At 32.8% G+C, this 21,054-nt stretch overlaps 1 protein-coding gene across 2 annotated transcripts in view; it reads right to left on the reverse strand.

The window, feature by feature from the left end:
• Positions 1-1,028: 1,028 nt before the first annotated feature.
• Positions 1,029-21,054, reverse strand: part of LNPK (lunapark, ER junction formation factor) — a 63,845-nt gene continuing 43,819 nt past the window's right edge. The window contains exons 9-14 of one of the 2 annotated variants that reach the window (XM_046659255.1): positions 17,548-17,760; positions 11,693-11,798; positions 10,382-10,452; positions 9,448-9,618; positions 7,821-7,903; positions 1,910-2,046 (exon numbers count right to left, since the gene is read on the reverse strand). In XM_046659255.1, coding sequence (XP_046515211.1) covers positions 2,038-2,046; positions 7,821-7,903; positions 9,448-9,618; positions 10,382-10,452; positions 11,693-11,798; positions 17,548-17,760 — 653 coding nt within the window. In that variant the 3' untranslated portion in view covers positions 1,910-2,037. Of the gene's footprint in view, positions 2,047-7,820; positions 7,904-9,447; positions 9,619-10,381; positions 10,453-11,692; positions 11,799-17,547; positions 17,761-21,054 lie in introns of both variants that reach the window. The other variant, XM_046659254.1, reaches the window with a different exon arrangement.

Genomic DNA, 21,054 nt, shown 5'->3' on the forward strand with positions numbered 1-21,054 from the left:
TTTCACATTCCTATTTCCTTAAACTATGTATTTATATATATGTATATGATAGAGAAAAGTTGATGAAGAAAACTTTGGCTTGACTCTGAGCAGATGAATTATATGTTCATATTATTTTTTTCATTTCCCTATCTGCAAGAATTATTATTTATGGCCCTTTCATATTTCATAAAGATATCAATAATATAAAATGCTACATTTATTTAATATCTATTATCAGGCAGTGAGCTAGGCACATTACATAAATTACTTTTAATCATTCCCATACCCCAAAAAGTAGGTATTATTTTTCCCATTTTACAGATGAAAAAAAATTCAGAGAGGTCAGGTGACTTGCCCAAGAGTGCAGGGCTGGTATTTAAGCACAGTTCTGTAATCTCAAAAACTCTGGTCAATACACCAAGATGCCTCAGACTATTAACATGTTGGGATCCCTAAAAATACCTATCAAATATAAGATATTAAATCATAAAGATGAATTTTTAAATGATAAATGTTATTTTATTAAATTTTTAATAAACTGTGTACAAGTTAGAAGTATTTTCCATATACACCATTCCTATATATTCCTCCTTTTGGCATAATAATGTGATTTCAATTTTCTTTTAATAATGCAAAAGAGAGATAAAAGGAAGATAGAAAAAATAACCAGATTGTATTTAAGGTCCAAGAATTGCCATTCTGGGTCAAAAATTTTTCCCAGTTAATCCTTAACACACGTATTAAGTCCAATGAATTACCAGTAGCTGCCTTTTCTCACAAAACTCATTTGTCTTTCCAAACTAAAAATTACAAATGGCCTAAGGTTTTCCTGAATCAGAAAAACCTAATTTCTGATTAGAACCTCTAAATGTCGCTATTATCTGAATTTGAAAGGTAACAAGCCTGAATGAAAGCATTGTACTTTATTCTCAGCAGAACCTACAGATTTATTATATCTTGAGCTCTTCCTACCAAGATTTTTCAGGTAGCCAAGTCATCCACCAAGACACTATCTGAAAAAGTCTAGATGTTTAACAAAAAGAAACTGCTGCCAGATCATCTTTATTTTCCTTAACAAAACACACACAAGAACACAAAATTCACTTATAATAATATCATCATTATTTTACAAGTATAAATAATGCTCAGAATTCAAGTACAGTCAAGTGCAGAGATATTTCCTATATGTTCATATGTAAACATAAGCTAATTATATACATCATGTGCCTTTGGCCTAGCTGCAAAATGACATCAAAAAGAAACACTGCACTTGACTGTTCAATTGCATTCTTACTAAGAATTCATACCAATGCCTATATAGTTACAGGTACAATTTTCATACTGCTTAATGTAAATGCCTAAATAGACATTTTTCCCCCTGGCAAATATCCCAAGAGTTAAAATTCTATCCATTTTTAATGATGAAGTATTAAAAATCTTAATTGAGTTTCATTCCTTAAAACAAACACTATTATAACTTATTCCTAACCAAAATTCTTCCTATGTCAAAACGGATATTATTTACAGGTCACACATATAGAAAACAAGAATGCTATCATGTTTGTTTACTTTTAGAATGGAAAAAATATCTAAAAGTTCTCTAAACAGTGTGGGTCTTTGTACATTCAAAAGTTTCTTTATTAATATCACTTGCTTTTAATTTTAATACCTAGTAAATATAACTGACATATTGAAACAGCCAGGCAATCTGAATTCAAATGATATCAAGCATATCCTCAGAGTGGGGGAAAAATGCACCACCTAAAAAGCAAACACTGACATCAAAAAAGACTACAAATATCCAGTTGAAGGCACGTGGAAGCATTTACTACATTGTCACCAAAGATTCTCCACTTAGTTCAGAATCAGGAAGAGAATCAGCTCTGGGAATTGTTGATTTGGCCTCTTTCACCAAGGTTCCCTCATTCTCAGTTTCTTCTTGCTTCTCCGGTTCCTCTGTGCCAGATGCTTTTTCAGTCACTTGGCTTGTCTGCTCTGTATCTGATATTTTGTCATCTGTCTGCTCTGTACTGTTATCAAGAACATCTTGTTCTTCTAAAGATTCTGAAAAGATAAACAGTCAAGACTTTAGGAATATGCAAACGACAACTGCTAAATAAGGTAAGCAAGAGATAAGCATATGCACACATGGACTAAGAAATAGTAGAATGGCCTAACATTAGGTTTAAAATCTTTAAAAATATGTACTTAACTGCCCATAGCATATATGAGTTGGTATGAAGGAAATAAAAAAAACAATTTGGGGGAAACAACCCATAAACATACTTTTATCTAAAACCCTGTATTTTCATAGATTTTAGGAACTCTCATAATATTTAGGAACTTTCCTAAAGATGCATTTGAAAGTTGAATGTCCAAATATATCAAAGTCTCAACAGAATTGGGTGTTATAAGACAACAGTCCAGCACTAGATTATGCTTTCTGAAGGAACTGTCTCCCTTGTGCACAGGCAACTCTGTGAGCAATGTGTAAATGTGTACTTTTGTGTGTTTGTGTGTACATGTGTGTGTGGGTGCTATTTCCCACACTGATTTACATCCCTATTATCTAAGGACTGGGGAGGTCTGGATCCACCTTTTCCAAAGGCATAATAGGTCTCCCCTCAATCCTCTGCAAGGCAATTCCTCATGATTCAGACCTCTGGGTCAGAATACGCTACACATCGAGCAAGCTAGAGACACCAGAAAGGGTCTTCTGCACCTGTCTCCATAGCAGAAGCTAAGTAAGGGTCTTGGTCCCTACCTGAAAATTTCCCTTTAAACTCTCTTTTGCATTTCATTAAATTCAAATCCCTTAATAATAATTTAATAATAATAAAAATTTTATTAAATAAAGTCCTTTTTTTTTTTTTTTTAAAGATTGGAACCTAACCTAACATCTGTCACCAATCTTCTTTTTTTCTTCTTGTCTTCCCCAAAGCCTCCCAGTACATAGTTGTATATTCTAGTTGTGGGTCCTTCTAGTTGTAGCACATGGGACACCGCCTCAGCATGGCCTGATGAGCGGTGCCATGTCCACGCCCAGGATTCGAACTGGCAAACCCCAGGCCACCAAAGTGGAGCGCATGAACTTAACCACCCAGCCACAGGGCCAGCCCCTAATTCTTTAAATATTAAAGTTTAAAGAGTGGGATCAGGGAGGGAATGACAGGAGCAGAAAGATTTGGGCCACCCAATTTCCAAATCAAAGATAAAAATCCAGCTTTGAGGTGTTTGTTTTGTTGTTGTAATAAATAGCAACATCCTTGCTAGGAAAAATATGGTCAAACCACATCAGCTAAACAAATAAGCAGATTTTCCTACCTTCACAGAAGATCCCTTATGATATACTACAAATGTGACTGATTCAAAAAATCTGGAGGAAAGGCCTGTCTACATTAGTAAAGAGTTCTAGTTTAGTTCCTTGTATAGCACAGGCCAGAGTTTTGCCAAATAAATAAAATTAATCAATAGTTTTGGAAAGAAATTATGTGCTATATGCACACCTATTAATGTAGAAGTCTTACAAATTCATGGTTTTACCATATCAGTTTTAATACATACAAATTTTCTATATCTCACACTCTTTGCGAAGACTTTAAAAGTATCTTAAAAGAATTATTTCTTTAAACAGATATCTTAGACTCTAGTTTACAGAATTAATTACAATCTCTTTCCCTCTTTTTACATATAGAATGAAAGGCCAAAATCCCACAGTTAGAGACATCCAAGTTAACGAGCTTTTACTGTATGAAAACTTCACATGATCACAAAAAGTAGTAAGGAATGTTCACAATCATATTTGTGCCAAATGTCACAAAAATGCTATTTTTATCTTAATAGAAATTTAAACTGGTATTGCTGCACCAGTTGGAATTATGAAAATCCAAAGTAGAAAAGCTTGTTATTTGAATGTTCCAGCACACAAAGGAAAAGAAGAAAGTACAAATGAAACTCTACAGACATGTACAGATCATTTCTGCTTCAAGAACTAGCAAGTCCTTCAGTGGAAAACTTCAGGAGTCGCCAATGATTTGTAATTCTACTCTCACAGAATTTATCCAGGTAGAATTTATTTTATTTTATTTTTTTGCTGAGGGAGATTCATCCTGAGCTAACATCCACTGCCAACCTTCTTCTTTTTGTATGTGAGCCACCACTACAGCACAGCCACTGATAGATGAGTGGTGTAGGTCCCTGCCCAGGAACTGAACCTGGGCCGCTGAAGCAGAGCGCATCAAACTTAACCACTAGGCCACCAGGGCTGGCCCCAGGTAGAATTTTAAGGGTCATGGTTTCACACAACTCTCTGGCCATAAAGCAATACTTACTTGCCAAAAACTTTAGAATTTGTTATAATTTACTAAGCCTTCTAAAACAAACCAATAAAGTCAAACAAAATGAAAAAACAAGCAACTCAGGATCCAGGACTAAACTCACCAATAAACACGTTTAAGTGAACACAGGCCCAAAGAGTTTGTCACATTCTGTCTGACAGATTGCCTCAGTACTGAACTTCAACAGGAGAGGTATCAAAGTTCATAGTTTATCATCTTAAAGCTTTGTGATATAACTGTTTTCAGAAACAGACACATCACTAGTCAAATCCAATTTAAAAATTCTGGGGTCTTAAAGAGGAGAACTACAATACCTAAATTTTTAAATGTCTACAAAGGTGAACTCTAAGAAATACCATGTGCTGTCACAGTTAGAAAACAGCATCATACACAAAGCTTGCCCGTCAATACTGTATTGTATTTCAGAGAATACAATATATGGAAGACTAAAAATTGGTGAAATGCTGGGTAGGGCTTGAAAACAATCAAAAAGCCTATTAATGACTACTTTTCTTCCCATAGGTTAATTTTCAGAAAAGTAATTTTAATAGCTGTAACACTACAAAAAGCTGGTATGTGTTAGGATGCCTACAATGCAGCCATCAGCTAGTATAAATGACACTAACATTTAGTGTTTGGATGCCAATGCCATTTTGTAAGAAGTCGTCCAAACAAGATTTAAGTGAACTAGGTGTGCAAGATTAACAGAAAATTACATATCAGTTTAATAATGAAAGCAGAGAGCTTTATAACAAGATTATTAAATGTATTCCGAGAGTACTTACTTTATTTCTGTGGGGGTGTACCATTTGCCTGTTCTAATAAAAACAGTAAATTTTTGCTGTGAAGTTGTAGTTTAAAATAGCTTGGTGGTATAAAATACCTAACAGAAGATGTCAACATTTGGGCATCAAATACTAAAAGAGAAACCAGCTTTCATGATCATACTAATTAAACAAGCCTACTCTCTTCTGTGCAGTACCAGTTCAAGACTAAAACTGAAACAAAATTACCTGAATGACCTAATTCCATCTGTAAGAAAATTTTAAAACCAACTTCAGCATCTGTAACACCATGAAAACAATATATTGCAGTGTGATAAAATAAAAAATGACCCATGAAATCTGTTTCTTTCCCCTCTCCTGCCCCCTACCCCACTCCTACTGCAACATTCTGGAGAGAGAAGTTTTTTCTACCACCTGTAACAACCGGCTTCCAGTTGTTTGGGCAAAGCCTCAACTCAGCTAGGAAACTCAAACTCATAAAACTGAGTATAACTGTATAACAAATACCCCTGCCTCATCTATAAACCACACACATGCAAAAACATGTAAGAACGTCATCACCTTAGCTTTAGTTCTTTAGTCTAGCTCTTGAAAAAATAATTTTCTAAGAAAATTAAAGAATAGTCTAGCAAACAATTTCCTATATTTTCCAAAGGAAATAATAATTTCCACAGAAAAATACATGATTCTATTTAGATTATGCCTTTGAAAACCCCTCATATTTTGGTGAATTCATTTAGATTCTTACTTTTTATTTCTTTTTACAGTAATAAAAAAAATTTTGCCTTGCTAACACATCGAAATTTTGCCTTGCTAACACATCGATACCCACTATATGTGTTGACTGTAAAACTTACTCAAAGGAAATTTGTTAAATTAAATGGACAATTTGTCTTTGAACTCACAGGTTTTAAACAGAGCAGTTTTTACAAGATTTTTCTGCCTTAAGGAAAACGGCCAACTTATATTTAAGGAACAAAGACACGAATTTCATCCCAAAACTGAATCCAATGGCACAAGGAATAAAATTCAATTAAATAATAACTACCTATGAGAAAATAGCTCATATTCAACATACAGAATACTGTTTAATTTTTCACCATTGGTGAACAAATCCATTAGATGAGTAAGAACATCATTATTAAGCAATGATGTAAAACTATTAGGTGAAGGTGTTTTAGAAAAGGGAATCAGAAGGTCAAAAGATCTCTATGTCTAAAACAAACATGCAAAAACATACTACAGACAAGTTTACATCGTGAGTAAGCTGTACATAATTGAATAAAATAAAGGTATAAATCTTTTTGGATCTTCTAGTAAATACACAGAATTCAACAGAATTTACATTATCAAATAGTTCAATTTCCTAGGGCATTATAACAAAAAATACTAAAAATAGAATTTTCCCTAGTTCAACATAACCTAATAGTAACAGTATACTGCTTAAAAGAAAGGAAGGGAAGAGCAGAAATTAAATTACTAAGATAAATTTCACCTTATATAAATTTTACTTGCTACTTGTGATAGTATTGATTAGATTCCATGAGTTGTATCATTAGCAAGTTATTCTCAGTCCAATAAAAGCTATCTTCTACTAAAATAATTACATAAGATCTAGATAAATACAACTGAGCAACGAAAACAATATTAACATTTATTAAACATGCTAGCCCAAAATCACTGTACTGGTATACTAACAATGTAGCAACCTCATAGTCTAATTATTACCATATCTAACAAAAAGAATGCTATATACCAGGTATTTTGGAAAACACATTAAAAAAAAGAAAAGAAAAAACCACTTTAATGTGGCGTAGCAGAGATTCAAGTATTACTGTCCTACTCACTTAGCCATAAAAGAAACTGAGGAACCTAAAAGCAGTGCATTACTTTGGCATACCATATCTAGTATGCTCTTAGATAAAAAGGCAATCCACAGTCCTAATTTCTTGTGTTTCTCTAATACTCTATTACTAAAGTATCTAGATACACAGTTCTGGGAAAAATTCTAGGAATTCAAATGAGCAATTAGTGGGAGAAATTTCATCTAGGTCTCCTCCTGTGATGAAAACTTCCCAAGATTTCATATGTTGTTCTAAAGAGTGGTCCAAAAATTTCAAAAGCCTTGTGCCTTAGCCTAAATGCAAAATCTTCCAGTAGCAGAATCAAGACAAAACTTAATTTCAAAGTCTTGCATCATGGATTGAAAAAAAGATTTCTTTTATTAATTCTAGATTATTCATATAAATGGTTATAGAATATTCATTGAAAGAAAAATTCGGATGGAAGACAGCTACCTTTCGGTTCCATCTGTAAATTCAATAACCTAATCTCAGCAGTTTCTGCTGCTATCAAGGAGCTATTTTAGTACTTTAAAAAACCTAAAAATTAAAGCAGTAAAGTTTTCTTTTCAGACCTCAAGTCTCTACACCAGCTTCATCTTTTTATGAGAAATACTTCCAGTTGTTTACTAAAGGAATTCGTCTTGGAATCGATAACTGTGTATCAGTGTTGAGATAGGAGTCTTGGAGAAAAGTTTCAGTCTTCTGGAAAGCCAAAGTAAAACGTGCTCATAGCCATTTTGATGAATCCAAAGAGAATGTGAAAAAGTTACTACTCAACACTATCTTAAGCAAATGGAATTGTTGCTTCAGTTTCTAGCACTATGGAGTTGTCAGACCCTGCCTCAAGTTTTGTCTTCACCTATTAACGTTACCTTATTAGGGTTGAGTTTGAGCCAGTTAGACTTCATTCCAGAGATTTCAGACAGAAAATGGGACATCTGGGGTATTGCTCCTCCTAGATTAGATGAGAAGGAAAGGTATGGCTGGGTGTTGTTTGCTAACTATCCATCTAGACCTTAGCAGAAGATATAAAGCATGGGACTCATTATCGAGAGTTTTATTTTGTTGCTGTTTTTTCTTTTTTTCGTCCCAACTGTTGGCTTTCAAATATTCACTTTAGCCTTCATAAGCAAGGTTACTCTTGGAAAGAGCTTCGATTTTTCCTCTAGGCATCTTCAGTATGAAATTCTTTAATTTTCAGTTCCAAGAGGCTGCAATGGCAAGGCAGATGATTTGCATGTGACAGCATGCAGCTCAGAGCATGACTTAAGCAAAAGAAAAAATCTGATATTGTGTTTGGAGTTGATGCTGCAGACCTGGAGAAGACGAATGCACTGATTCAGCGCTGGAAGTATACAGGCCTCTTGTCATGGCTATCTGTATTCCAATTCATTTTGATATTTGTTAGTAAGCCAAAAGCCAAGCCCAAGTCAACACATGTATTTTCACTCTTCAAAGTTTAAAAAAAGAAGACACTCAAATTTTCAGCCTAAACTTCTAATATCTGAAAATTCCTTGCCTCATATTATTCTTGGTTAAAGCAATTTTTTCACTGATCAAGGCTTTTATAAAGAAGAAATCAAATATACGTAAATGATAATTCCTAGAAATTAAAAGGATGAATACTAACTGCTAAATAAACTATGTGAACTAAACTTTCAATGTGGATTTTTTTTCTATACCAAGTACAGAACCAAAATATCATGGCCTGTCTCATAATTTCAGAAATCTTCATGATTCAGACCTGCTTAAAAAGTAACTCCTCACCTAATACTAACAGCAAGAAATAGTTAACAATTAACAGTCAGATCTTCCATCTCATCTTTTCTATTTTTTTCATGAAAGTTCCTCAAGAATTCCTAAAACAGGATTGCAAGATGAGTTCTAAAACCAAATAAATTCTGGCTCTCTAAAATAAGGTGATTTTACATCAAAGGCATGCATCATCAATGTTAATCTTGTGGACCTTGATAAATTGTTTGTTTCAAAGGAACACCAGTTCTACTGACACAGTCATCCCAAGAATGCAACGATGACTTTTCAATTCCAAAGTTTCCTCCTTTCTGGTACCTTCTACCAAGTCAAGTGGTAGGCACAAATTTATTTTATCAATGTTCATTACAAATCTTATAAGAATTCCACCCTTATAAGACATTGTTTCATAATTCTCATAATCTGCTTCATTTAAATAAACTGAAAAAAATGATTCCATGAAAACATTACTAGTCAAATCTCCCAACAGTTATTAGAAGAGGTCGCTCCATAAACAATGCTTACTTAGCTGTAGCTAGATGCTGCTTAACACAATAGAACCTGAATTTTAAAACTGAAACACATCATACCAATCACACAGGAGGCTACAGTATCATAGCAAGAGCTGATAGATGCATGCTGCTACATCTGATAAATTAATCTATTCCTATCTAAAAGCATTATGCTTTTATTGTTAAATAGCAAACACTATTAGGGGACAAAATTTATTAATTAACATATTCATACCTTCACTGATCTGGTTCTCTGATGAAATCACACTTCCTGAGGGCAAGTGACCAACTGAACTTGGGCCTTCCACTGCCTGCCTCTTCTCAAAACTAAACTCTGGAAGTCTCGGAGCCTGGGGTCTGGTTTTTCTTGCAGGATTCAAGAAAAAACAGTAGGCACATCGAAAAGCTGCAGAGAATTAAAAAAATAAAACCAGAAACCAAAGAAAATTCAAGGACTAATCAGATAACTTTCAGGATCACTTTTGTAAATAGTCAAAGAACCCTTGAAAAGTTAGTTATCCCTTGTGAAATTGGTTTTAATAACATTATGGCAGGTGTTCTAACCAAAGCTAATTTTAAAGTATATTTTCTAATTACTATTAGAATTAGAATATTAATTTTAAAGCAGAAAAGATAGTAAGTTATATATCTAGTTAACTAATAGCAGAACAATAGTGATGTAAATGTATTATAGAAATTACATTTCTAGTCAAAAGAATCACTAGGTATTTTAAAATCCAGAACCTTGCTCATTTGCCCAAGAAAATGTAGTATGCCATATTTGAGAAGCATAATTAATTAAGTATAATATTTTTTAATAGTGGCTGCATTTGAGAACCATTTGAGGAGGTTTAAAAACAATGCTGATGCTTAGACCCTATCCCAGATCGATTAAAGGAGACCCTTTGCAGGTGGGTCTTGGGCATCATAATTTTTAAAAGCTCTTCTGGTGATTCTGATGCACAGTGAAGTCTGAGAATAACTAGCCTAGAGGTTGTACATTGTATGAGGGAAAAACCTTAGCTATCTTTTCTGCTTTGCTCTGTGTTCTAAATAAGGACAATATGCCTGAACAATATATACAGAGACAGTCGCTAAAATAAAATGATTGGCATAGAAAAAATATTTAAGAGTAAAATATTTAAATCTAACTGCCCCATAATTCTTACCAATGTATTCAAATTCTTCTTTCAAGGCCATGCCATTATGAGAAAAACACTGCTGACATATGAGGGCATACCTGCACCAAAAGGAAACACGAACAGGCCAGTTACAAATGCAGACGAAGCCCAGAGGAAAGGCTGCTTTCAGCCATTATGGCTAATTTATATCTTAACATAGCTAAATATGTCATAGTAAACAATACTCTTTAAACATAACCACAGCCACAAATTCAACCATTTTAAAATTAATTTATATGTCAAATTAAAAATAAGTAACAGTCAAATGAATATATACTTACTAAGTTAGCAGAAACACATTTGATAACAGAACACTTAAATTTCAGAATTTCCTAACATATATTCCTGGGGATGATAGACTCCAAATCTGTGGTCAGAGAGGACTGGAAAAGGTGGAACCCCTTAGGGATCCACAATGAATATTATTAAAACCTCGGAGAAGTCTTGCACTAAAGAAATGAATTTAATGTTTTTAGTACAATCCAAAAGTTACTTTCTGTACATCATGATTCCTGTATCTATCCCAGTTACATTTAGACATCTTCCTCATTTTCTGTTTATATACTCTCTCTGTTCTCTGTGTACGTATTTAACAAATACTTGGCCCCATCAAACAACATTCTATCTGTTTGAACAGCATACCATTTATTATATTAAATTCTAGTCCCATTATTAAAATGATAATATTAACCAATAACCTTATCAAATATCTACTCTACTACCCTAAGAATTTTTTAAAAGTCTATACTATGAGAATTATCTGCTCATATCATATCTATCTTCCTAGAGTTACTGTAAAGATCAAATAGGATAATATTGGAAAAGCATTTTGAGAACTGTAAGTGCAAATACATGTAAATTATCTTCATGTTATTAAAATTATCACCATCATCAAGTCCAGTACTGACATCTTCTTATAACCTACCAAGTTTTCACTATTTGTGTTTTCTTCAAGTTTAAAAGTTTCAATGAAATTATTCAATTTCTCTAAAAATAATGTTATAGTAGGTTATAATATAGTAAGGTTACAACATTTTTTCTGTCTTTTATTTATATATATACACATATATGTATGTATTTTCTTTGTTTTATCTAGATACTTTATCTGAACACCTACTGAGAAACAATCAAATATGTACTCTTTTACAAGGCTATAAAATATAATGTTCTAAAATTAGGAAACAAGAGCCACAAAACTATAGAAAATTTAGTGCATCTGCACGCATACACACACACACACCCTCTGACCAACAAACTCTTTCTTCGTTTTCATTTATCTACCACCCTAGTAAACATTACCTGTTCTGCGGACCATCACCAACTAAATATTCAACAATTCTATCCAAAGCACCTCGTTCTCTGGGGAGAATGGGTCTTGCTAAAGGTGGGCCTGGAGGATGAAGACCTAGCAAATAAATAAATACATACAAAACTTATATGTACAAAATACGTTTAAATTTTAATTCAGTTACCAAGAACTATATTTGCTTATCAGAACTTTTAAAATATTTTAACAAAACAAAAATAATATCCTTATAAATCTCTATAGACCATCCAAATTTTCAAGAAAAATACTACACTACAAAAAATATGTTTAAGTATGTGCTATTATATCAGAACCACCAACATAATCTATTAAGAAATGAAACTATGCTGGGTTCTGCACAAACTAATTTTAAAAATGCCCAAACTCTTAACAGCTTATGTAATAATAAATTAGGAGACTTCCACTTTGGGCCATAATAGAGTAATAAGCGTCAGATTTACCTTCCAACGTAAAACAACTAAAATACTGTGCAAAATATATGATACTACAGTTTTAAAGACACTGCATATCAGGCAATGCAGGATAAAGACCCCTGAGAGACAAAAAGCAAGTAAGATGAGCCCTACAATTGCCCCAGCTTGTTGCCTAGAGAGAGTTTCTAGCCAGCAGCTCAGTGAGGGTAAACCCAGGTGAAGTGCATCAGTCTCTCTGAGTTGAGGAGATAAAGCTGGAACTCTGGGGAAGCCAAAGCAGCTTGAGTTCATAAGAAAGAGTACCAGGGATGAGAGCAAGAACACCAAAGATCTGCAGAGGATCCCCAAGACTATTCAGCAGAGTACTGATTGGTGCATGCGTCTGTAAAAAAACTGTAAGAATTCATCACTAGCAGAACTGCGCTAGTGGTTAAAAAGAAATGTTAAAAGAAGTCCTTCAGGCAGAAGGAAAATGAAGCCAGACAGAAAGCTTAGTCTACATAAAGGAAAGAGGAGTACCTGAAATGGTCACCATGTGGGTAAATACACAAAAATTTCATTATTTAAATGTCTTTAAAAGATAATTGATGGCTTAAAGGAAAAATAATAATTCGTTTGGAGGTTCATAACATGTAGAAGTAAAGTGTTCTGACCACAACAGCACAAAGGCCAGGAGAGGAGAAAGTATACTATTGTTACGTTCTTTAACTATATGTGAATTGGTATCATACTACTTGAAGGTGAACTGTGATAAACTAAAGATATATACTATAAACCCCAAAGCACCCCACTAAATAACACAAAAAAAAGCAATATAGCTAACAAGGCAACAAAAAAAGATAAAATGGAATCATAAAAGATACTCAATCCAAAAGAAGACAGAAAATGAGGAGAAAGGTAACAGAATAGATGAAACAAATAGAAAAAAAATAGCACAATAGAAAAACTTAAACTCAAACCCAAACATACCAATCATTACATTAAATGTACGTGGCCTGAACATCCTCATTATGCGGTAAAGATTGTCAGAATGGATAAAAAAGCAAGACCCAATACATACTACTTACAAAAAACCCACGTTAAACATAAATAGGTTAAAAGTAAATGATATAAAAATATATAAATATACTAACACTAATCAAAAGAAATCTGGAGTAGCTATATTAATATCAAGCAGAGAAGATTTCAGAGCAAAGAATATCATCAGAGATAAAAAGGGTAACTTCATAACAACAAAGGAGTCAATTCAGTAACATTACAATTCACGACATAATAATCCAAAACATATATGTGCATCATAACAGAGCTTCAAAACACATGAAACAAAAACTTATAGAATTACGAAAAGAAACAAAGACACAACTATAGTTGGAGATTTCAACAGCTTTCTCTCAATAACTGACAGAATAAACAAACAGAAAATCAGACATGATATAGGAGACTTGAACAACCTTATCTACTACCAATTTGACCTAATTGACATTTACAGCCACTCTACCCAAAAGGAATATATTCTTTTCTAGTGAACATAAAACATTTACCAAGACAGATGATATTCTGAGACATAAAACAAATCACAGTATATTTAAGAAGATTCAAATAATACAAAGTATGTTTTCTGACCACAGTACAATTTAAATTAGAAATTAGCAACAGAAAGACATCAGGAAAATGTCCAAATTTGGATAATAACATACAATTTTTGCATTTATGATCATGAAGGATATTAATCTGTAGTCTTTCTTTTAAAAAACTGAAATTTTAGTTTAAAAAAAAAACTTTTCCACAAAGGAAATACCAGACCCAAAGGCTCTAACCTGTAAATCCTACCAAACATTCAAGGAAGAAATAATATCAATTCTACGTAAACTTGTCCACAGAATTGAAGACGAGGGAAAACTTTCCCATACTGCAAGGACAGTACCACTCTGATACCAAAATAAGACAAGCACATTGCAAGAAAAAAAAATACTACAGATCAATATGCCTAAGGAAAATTGATGTAAACATTTTTAACAAAATTTTAGGAAACCAAAACCAACAATATATATACAAAATAAAACATGACCAAGTGAGATTTATCCTAGAAAAGCAAGGTGGTTTATGTATTTCACTATATGAACAGACATTAAAACAAAAAAATAAACTAAAACCCCATATGAGCATCTCAATAAAGGCGGAAAACCATTTGCCAAAAATCCATCACCTCCATACAATAAAAACCTTCAGCTAACTAGGAATAGAAGGATACTTCCTCAACCTAATAAAGCGTATCTATTAAAACAAAAAAACCAACAGCTGCCATCATGCTGAATGGTCAAAAAGTAATTGCTTTCCTCCTAAGATCAGCAATAAGGCAAGGACACCTGCTTTCAGCACTTCATTCAACCTTGTACTAAAGGTTCTAGCTAGTGTGATAAAGCAAGAAAAAGAAATAAAAGAGATCCACATTAAAAAGGAAGAAGTAGAACTGTCTTTATTCAGAATGTTGACAGTCGATGTAGAAAATATTATGGAATCTACAAGAAAGCTATTAGAACTAATAAGTGAGTTTAGCAAGATATAAGCTCAATATACAAAAATCATTGTATTTCTACATATATTAGCAATGAATAATTGGAAACAGTTAATAAAACAATACCGTTTACAATACGATCAAAAATAGGAAATCATTAGATGTACATTTAACAAAAAAATGTGCAAAACCTATATACTGAAGACTACAAAACATTGCTGACAGAAACTAAAGAAGATCTACATAAATGGAGAGAGATGCTGTGTTCATGTAATAAATTAGGCAATATTAGAAGAGACAAATGGAGAGTGAGAAGTGGAAGAATAACCTAGAATTTACTTAATGGTTTATATCATACAAAACAGTAATAACAAAAATAGAGAGTTACACATTCAAACTTTATGAATTGTAACTTCAGTCTCTGAAAACTGAAAGAGAACTGTTTTCAGAAGATACTCTGGACAGAGACAACACAGAAGAGGGCACTGAGAAAAAAGTGAGAGGATAAAATAAATAAGATTCGTGATGCCTGCCTTTGTAAAACAAGGCAGGATGAACTTAAGAGTAAGATGAGCAGCAACAGAGGTTTACATGGAGACCTCACAGAAAACCCTGAAACAAAATGAGGCCTTGTTGGAACAAGCCCTGCAATATAAGGATACAAGGCTTTCAAAATGACTGTGACAAAACCTTTAAAGGATTCAAGAATGGCTTTAGGGTGGCGATATCATATCACTATTTTAAAGGATAAGAAAAAAAGATTTGCTTTGTAAATAATCACAAACCTAAAAACTGTTACCATCTAAAAAGGGCAAATAATGTCAAAATTATGGCTATTAGTAAATGAAATTTAGATTCTAGAATAAGTTCTTAGTATTACAAATCAAGTATATTTTTCAGATTTCATCAGTTATTGGTTTACTTGTACTAACAACATTCAATCATTATCATCAAAAAATAAACTTGAATACAGACATTAAATGTCATCCTTCATTATCAAAGTTTCAACTTGAATTAGCACGCCAAATTAGATTTTGAAAGCATTTAAGCCAACTTAACTTTTGCTGGAGTATTTTATTTCTATATGTTTAAAATGAAAATGTCCATAAAGGAATCTAGATACATAAAACAACATATTTCATAAAAATATCTTAAACTCCTTGCATATTAATAACTTTTAAAATAACACATCTTTGAATCCATGCTGTTATGAATAACAGCAATTAATACAAACATCAAGAGCAATCATTGTAGGAATACTGGTCATTTTTACACAGCTTGGCAAATTATCAAGTACCTGCTGGTTATTAATTTTCAAACATATGGGAGCCCTGTGGTAATACACATTAAGTTGATTCTCTTCCACAAATAAGGCATAATGAAAAAATGAATTGCTAATCTTCTCTCTAAGAAATCACTTAACTGATTCATATTTTTGGCACTGTACAACTGAAATACAAAGTCTTTTACACAGAAACTAATTAAAAACTTTAGTAAAATATGTTCTATTCACACGATCACAAAATTAAGGCCATGTTCCTTCAGTAACCTATTCTTACATGGGCAATACAGTTCTTATTACTTTAAGTTGTTAAAACTTTTATTTCTTTAAAACTAGTTACACAAATGTATATAATTCACGCATTTTCACAAAAAAAGTTTTTTTATTAAACAACTAAGAACTTTTCAAATCATGGGTATCTCATATCATACAGATAACTGAAAGATGAATAATTTTCAATCAATTTAATTTTTCTCAACTTCACATAATATACAGCTGCCTTAAGGGACATCATTATAAGTTAAGTTTTAAAGTATTTTTTCAATAACTACTTTAAAATTTATGGTTTCATTTTAAAAGTTACATTTCATTTGTGGCCAGCTTCCTTAATTTGTTTATAAATTAATATTTTTCTAGTTTTCTAATATCTTATGTAGCTTTTTTTGAAGGAAAAGCAGGGAAAAAAAATCTGTAATAGTAACATTTATATTACCTATTGGTTCTATTACATAAGTGCGCTGAATACCTGATATCAAATACTGACTGGCCTCAAAATCATTATAAATTATGTTAGTAATTAGTCATGAAATACCAAAGTAATCTAAACTAGAATTAAATATCTGAAAATAAGATAAATAGTTGACTATCATATTCAAGGACCTGACATGGAAATCTACATAAAATAATGTGATCTGCTGAAGCAACAGACTCCCACAGCCCAGAGATACTCCAAAAGAAAGCTGCAGGGTTACAGAATCCATTACACTTGAAAAGCGGGATCTTTCCCTAGACAGCTGCCACACAGAAAAAAGAGAATCCAAAGGAGTGAAACAGCAGTAAAGGCAGTATGTTAATTTAATAGAACTTTATGTTAAAGTATCTGCCAGAAAATACTAAGGTTCCACAGCTTAAAAAAAGAAAAATCTACCAGCCCATATTAACAATAGTAGTAGTATACATCACAATGCAGGAATATTCTTCCTGAAATAGGTTAAGTAATCGTCAGGTTTAAAAATATATGGGAAGAGTTTAGCAAAAAGCATGAATATATTCCAAAAGTGTTCTCTTCTATCCTCATTTTATATAAATCTGGAGCCATTCTAAAGCTGAATATAAAAAGATATGCTATACTGTTACTACAGAATACCACAAAGTTTTATTGCCATTTAAACAAAGAAGCCATAACAGTTAAATGAGCTCAAGAAATAGGTTTCAGTATCACAAGGTGCCAGCTGTAAAGAGTTATGGCTAATTGAATATGGAACTCCTGCTTAATCAGATAACTGCTCTGCTATTTCCAAATGAAATGCCATTTCCATACTGTCTGAAAATGGCCCGTTTTATTGGTAACCAGAGAAAACAATATAAACTGTAAATAACATTAAGTGCTCTGTTTACCCATTCCAGGCACTGAAGTAGCAGGGGATCCGAGACGTCTTGGTAACACATTTGACGACAGGGCTGGAGTAACAGTTCTTTCTGGGGGTCCACCAGGGGCTGAAGTGTCCTTTGGTGGTCCAGGAGATACTGAAACCTGTGGAGGAGGGCCCTGGCTAGAGCTTGCTGGCGTTGGAGAAAGGTTTCTTTGAGCTGCAGTGCGCTGACGAATCTCTGAGAATAAGAATAAAAAGTATATATTAGATTCAACATCCAATAAACCACATTGCCAATACAACAAATCACTTACATTTAATAAGGTTTTGTGGCACCAGAAGACATCTGTAGGGTCAAAACTGCTTATACTAAGAAATCTATAAAATGCCACATTGAAAACTGACTGTAACACAGTACTCCATCTCCGAACCTACAACCCAACTGCATATATTTACACAAACGGCCTTCATCTACCTCTACCGACTGATAGCACTTTTCAAAATAAATTCAAATAACATAAAATCATCACCCAATTGTGTCATGTCTTTTTACAGTAATCTCTCCTAATTTATGATAAAGGAAAGAAACTTTATCAGAATTAGTGAAAACTGCAGATATATTTTTTCAAGACAAAAAATGATAATTCTAAGAAACAAGTGAATAAATATATTCTGGAATTATCAAAAAATTTATGAGGTAATTAATCTAAGTATAGTCACAGAAATGCTGAGAAAGTGTTCCTTACTATTAGAAACCACTCCCATTCTCCCTTACACTATTACTATCTTTCGGGTAAACTTTTTTTGCCAGTACATTCAATTAAAAAGACTTCAACGCTGCATAAACAATGTATCATCATAAATAAATCTTATCTTTTAGTAGCAGAAATTAAAGATTTTCTGTAACAGGGGTTGGCAAATGTGCCAGATCCAGGCTGCTGCCTCTCTTTCTAGTTTTACTGAAACACAGGAATGCTCTTTTGTTTACAGATTGTCTACGGCTGCTTTAGAAGAGTTGAGTAGTTGCAACAGAGACCATATGGCTCTCAAAGCCATTTACTATATTTAGTATCTGGCCCTTTACAGAAAGTTTCATGATCCCCTACTCGATGACATAAAATTCAATTTATCATTCCCCATTCCCACCAATATCTTACTTGAATGTTCGTGGTAAGATCGCAAGTAAAAAAGCCCTTATAGCTTTTTAATTCTACATATCACATCAAATTATAACAAATTCTGAAACTGTAGGCTGAAACTAAAGAAGTTAAATTTTAATTGGCATAATTGGTAAAAATGCATACTTCCAGAAGCAAAATACTTAGATTTGGCCTCTATTTGACATGGAAAGTTCACTGCAATCAAAAGGACAAACTCTAGCATCAGATTTCAGTTTACTACAATCTACTAGTTAAGAACCTAGGCTCTGTGTGGTCAGAAAGGTTTGGTTAGAATCCGAGCTGTAGCTACAGGACCTCAAATGGGTTAACTTCGTTAAGCCTCTGTTTCTTTGTAAAATTAGGATAATATTCTTAACTCATAGAATTGCTATGAGAATTAAATAAGATAATGTCTGTAAACTGACAGCTCAGTTTGAATAGATATTATTTCAGATGACTGTTTTCACACTATTTTCAAATGACCATTTAACTATAATTACTGAGACCAACTAATTTTCCATTGGTTCTTAATTTAATCCTAACCCAGCCACTGCAATAATAAATTACAAGCATGTCACCATTATATAAATGGAATTGTCTTTATATTTGGCTATTTTCCATGCAGTTTATATACAAAATTTCAGATTTTACCTGGACTAATTGCAACCGAATATCTCCTGCAAATTAGCTAGCCACTTAATTATTTTTTTCTCACAAGGAACATTTTAAAAAGTGGTTATACATTAGAAAAGCCATTAAATGCTGCAAAAGGTACTGAGGGCAATGAAATCATGTTAAGATTTGGTCATTTAAATTATTTTTTTAAGTATAAGGCATCAAATATTGTAAATCACTTTTTAGCCAATTTTCTGGTAAAACGCAACTCAAAAAATGACATTTTTCCTCCCAATAAATAAAAGTTCAACATTTATTAGACTATATTAAGAGTAGCTATTATCCTTTTACTTCTTGAACAGACTTCCTCTGAACGTGCACTTACCTTGTGAAAATTAAAGCACTCTTAACATGAAAGGGGAGGTCTATAACGAACTAGTTAACAAAGAACACTATGTCTAGCATTCCAGAAAAGACACTTGGCTTAATAATTTCTAAATCCAAATTTAGGCAGAGAAAGGAGAAAAATGATATAGAAGAGTCAGGAAAGGAAGAAAACAGTTTCATCGTCTTCAAAGGAAAAGCAGGAAACAAAGAGTTACAATATCAATAGCTGAAAATAGTTAGCAATACAATACCACTCTACATTTGGTAAAGTGTTATGAAATATTCTGGTAGGCTCAATTTAAAATATCTAAGATCTATCTACTTTTAGCTACTTGACATTCACAAATGCTTTGTATTATAATTACTCTAAAAAGTTTCTAGGTCTCAACAAAGTAGTCATATTGGTTATATTCAATATTTCCTGCATTTAAATGTAAAAGGCCATCTCCCAAAAAAGATTTACCAAGCATTCCACATCAATCTGGGAAAGTATCATAAGGAGTGTTCCATAAGGTCAATTCTTGATTGGAGGATGTCTTAACATCCTCATCAATGATCAATCAATGAGTCAATAAAAATCATGCTCACCAAATATAAGGACATATCTATATTTTTAAATTTGAAATGAAGCAAATAGAATCAAAATGAGATTAAAAACTACTATATTACAATAAGCAAAAGGAAGAAAACAAAGTTTAAAATAATGATTAAAACAGGATAGCTGTTAAAAGCATAGACTGGGATCAAACTGTCTTGATTTAAATTTTAGTTCCACTCTGTTTACTAGATGTGCATGCAGCCTTTTCCATGTTGATGACACCTCTCAGTTCAGCTTCCTCATAATGAGAATACTTAACCTCTTATGGTTGTTAGAAAGATTAAATGAGATAACCAATGCAAAGAGCTCAGCTAAAGCACAGGAAAAGTACTTAACTAGCTATAACTATTAGAAGTAGTATACATTTAAAGGTTCTAGAGAATATAATAAATCAAAAGCCAAGCAATCTAGAATTTCTAAAGCGATTATTAAAATAAAATATAGATACTAACAAATCAAATGCCTTCCTAAAGTTATTTGTGAACTTGTTTAAATGTGTAAATTCACAATTTATGTAAAAACTTAAATCTATAACTCTAGATTGCTATTGAATAATTCTTTAAGTGACTGTTCTATAATACAAATAATTATCTCTTAATTTATCAGATTTTTAAATACTGATTCTTTACTGGTAGGTTTTGTCTTTGTTTTGGTATTAAGCTGTAGTAGGAAGAACACCATACAGTAGTTAGGAGGCCTGGATTTTCATCCTAGCTGATACCACCAGTTTCTTACATGAACTTAAAAAGTCTTTTTTTTCACTCTGGGTTTC

The sequence above is a fragment of the Equus quagga genome, chromosome 4 (assembly GCF_021613505.1).
Source record: "Equus quagga isolate Etosha38 chromosome 4, UCLA_HA_Equagga_1.0, whole genome shotgun sequence".
NCBI classification, from domain to species: domain Eukaryota; kingdom Metazoa; phylum Chordata; class Mammalia; order Perissodactyla; family Equidae; genus Equus; species Equus quagga.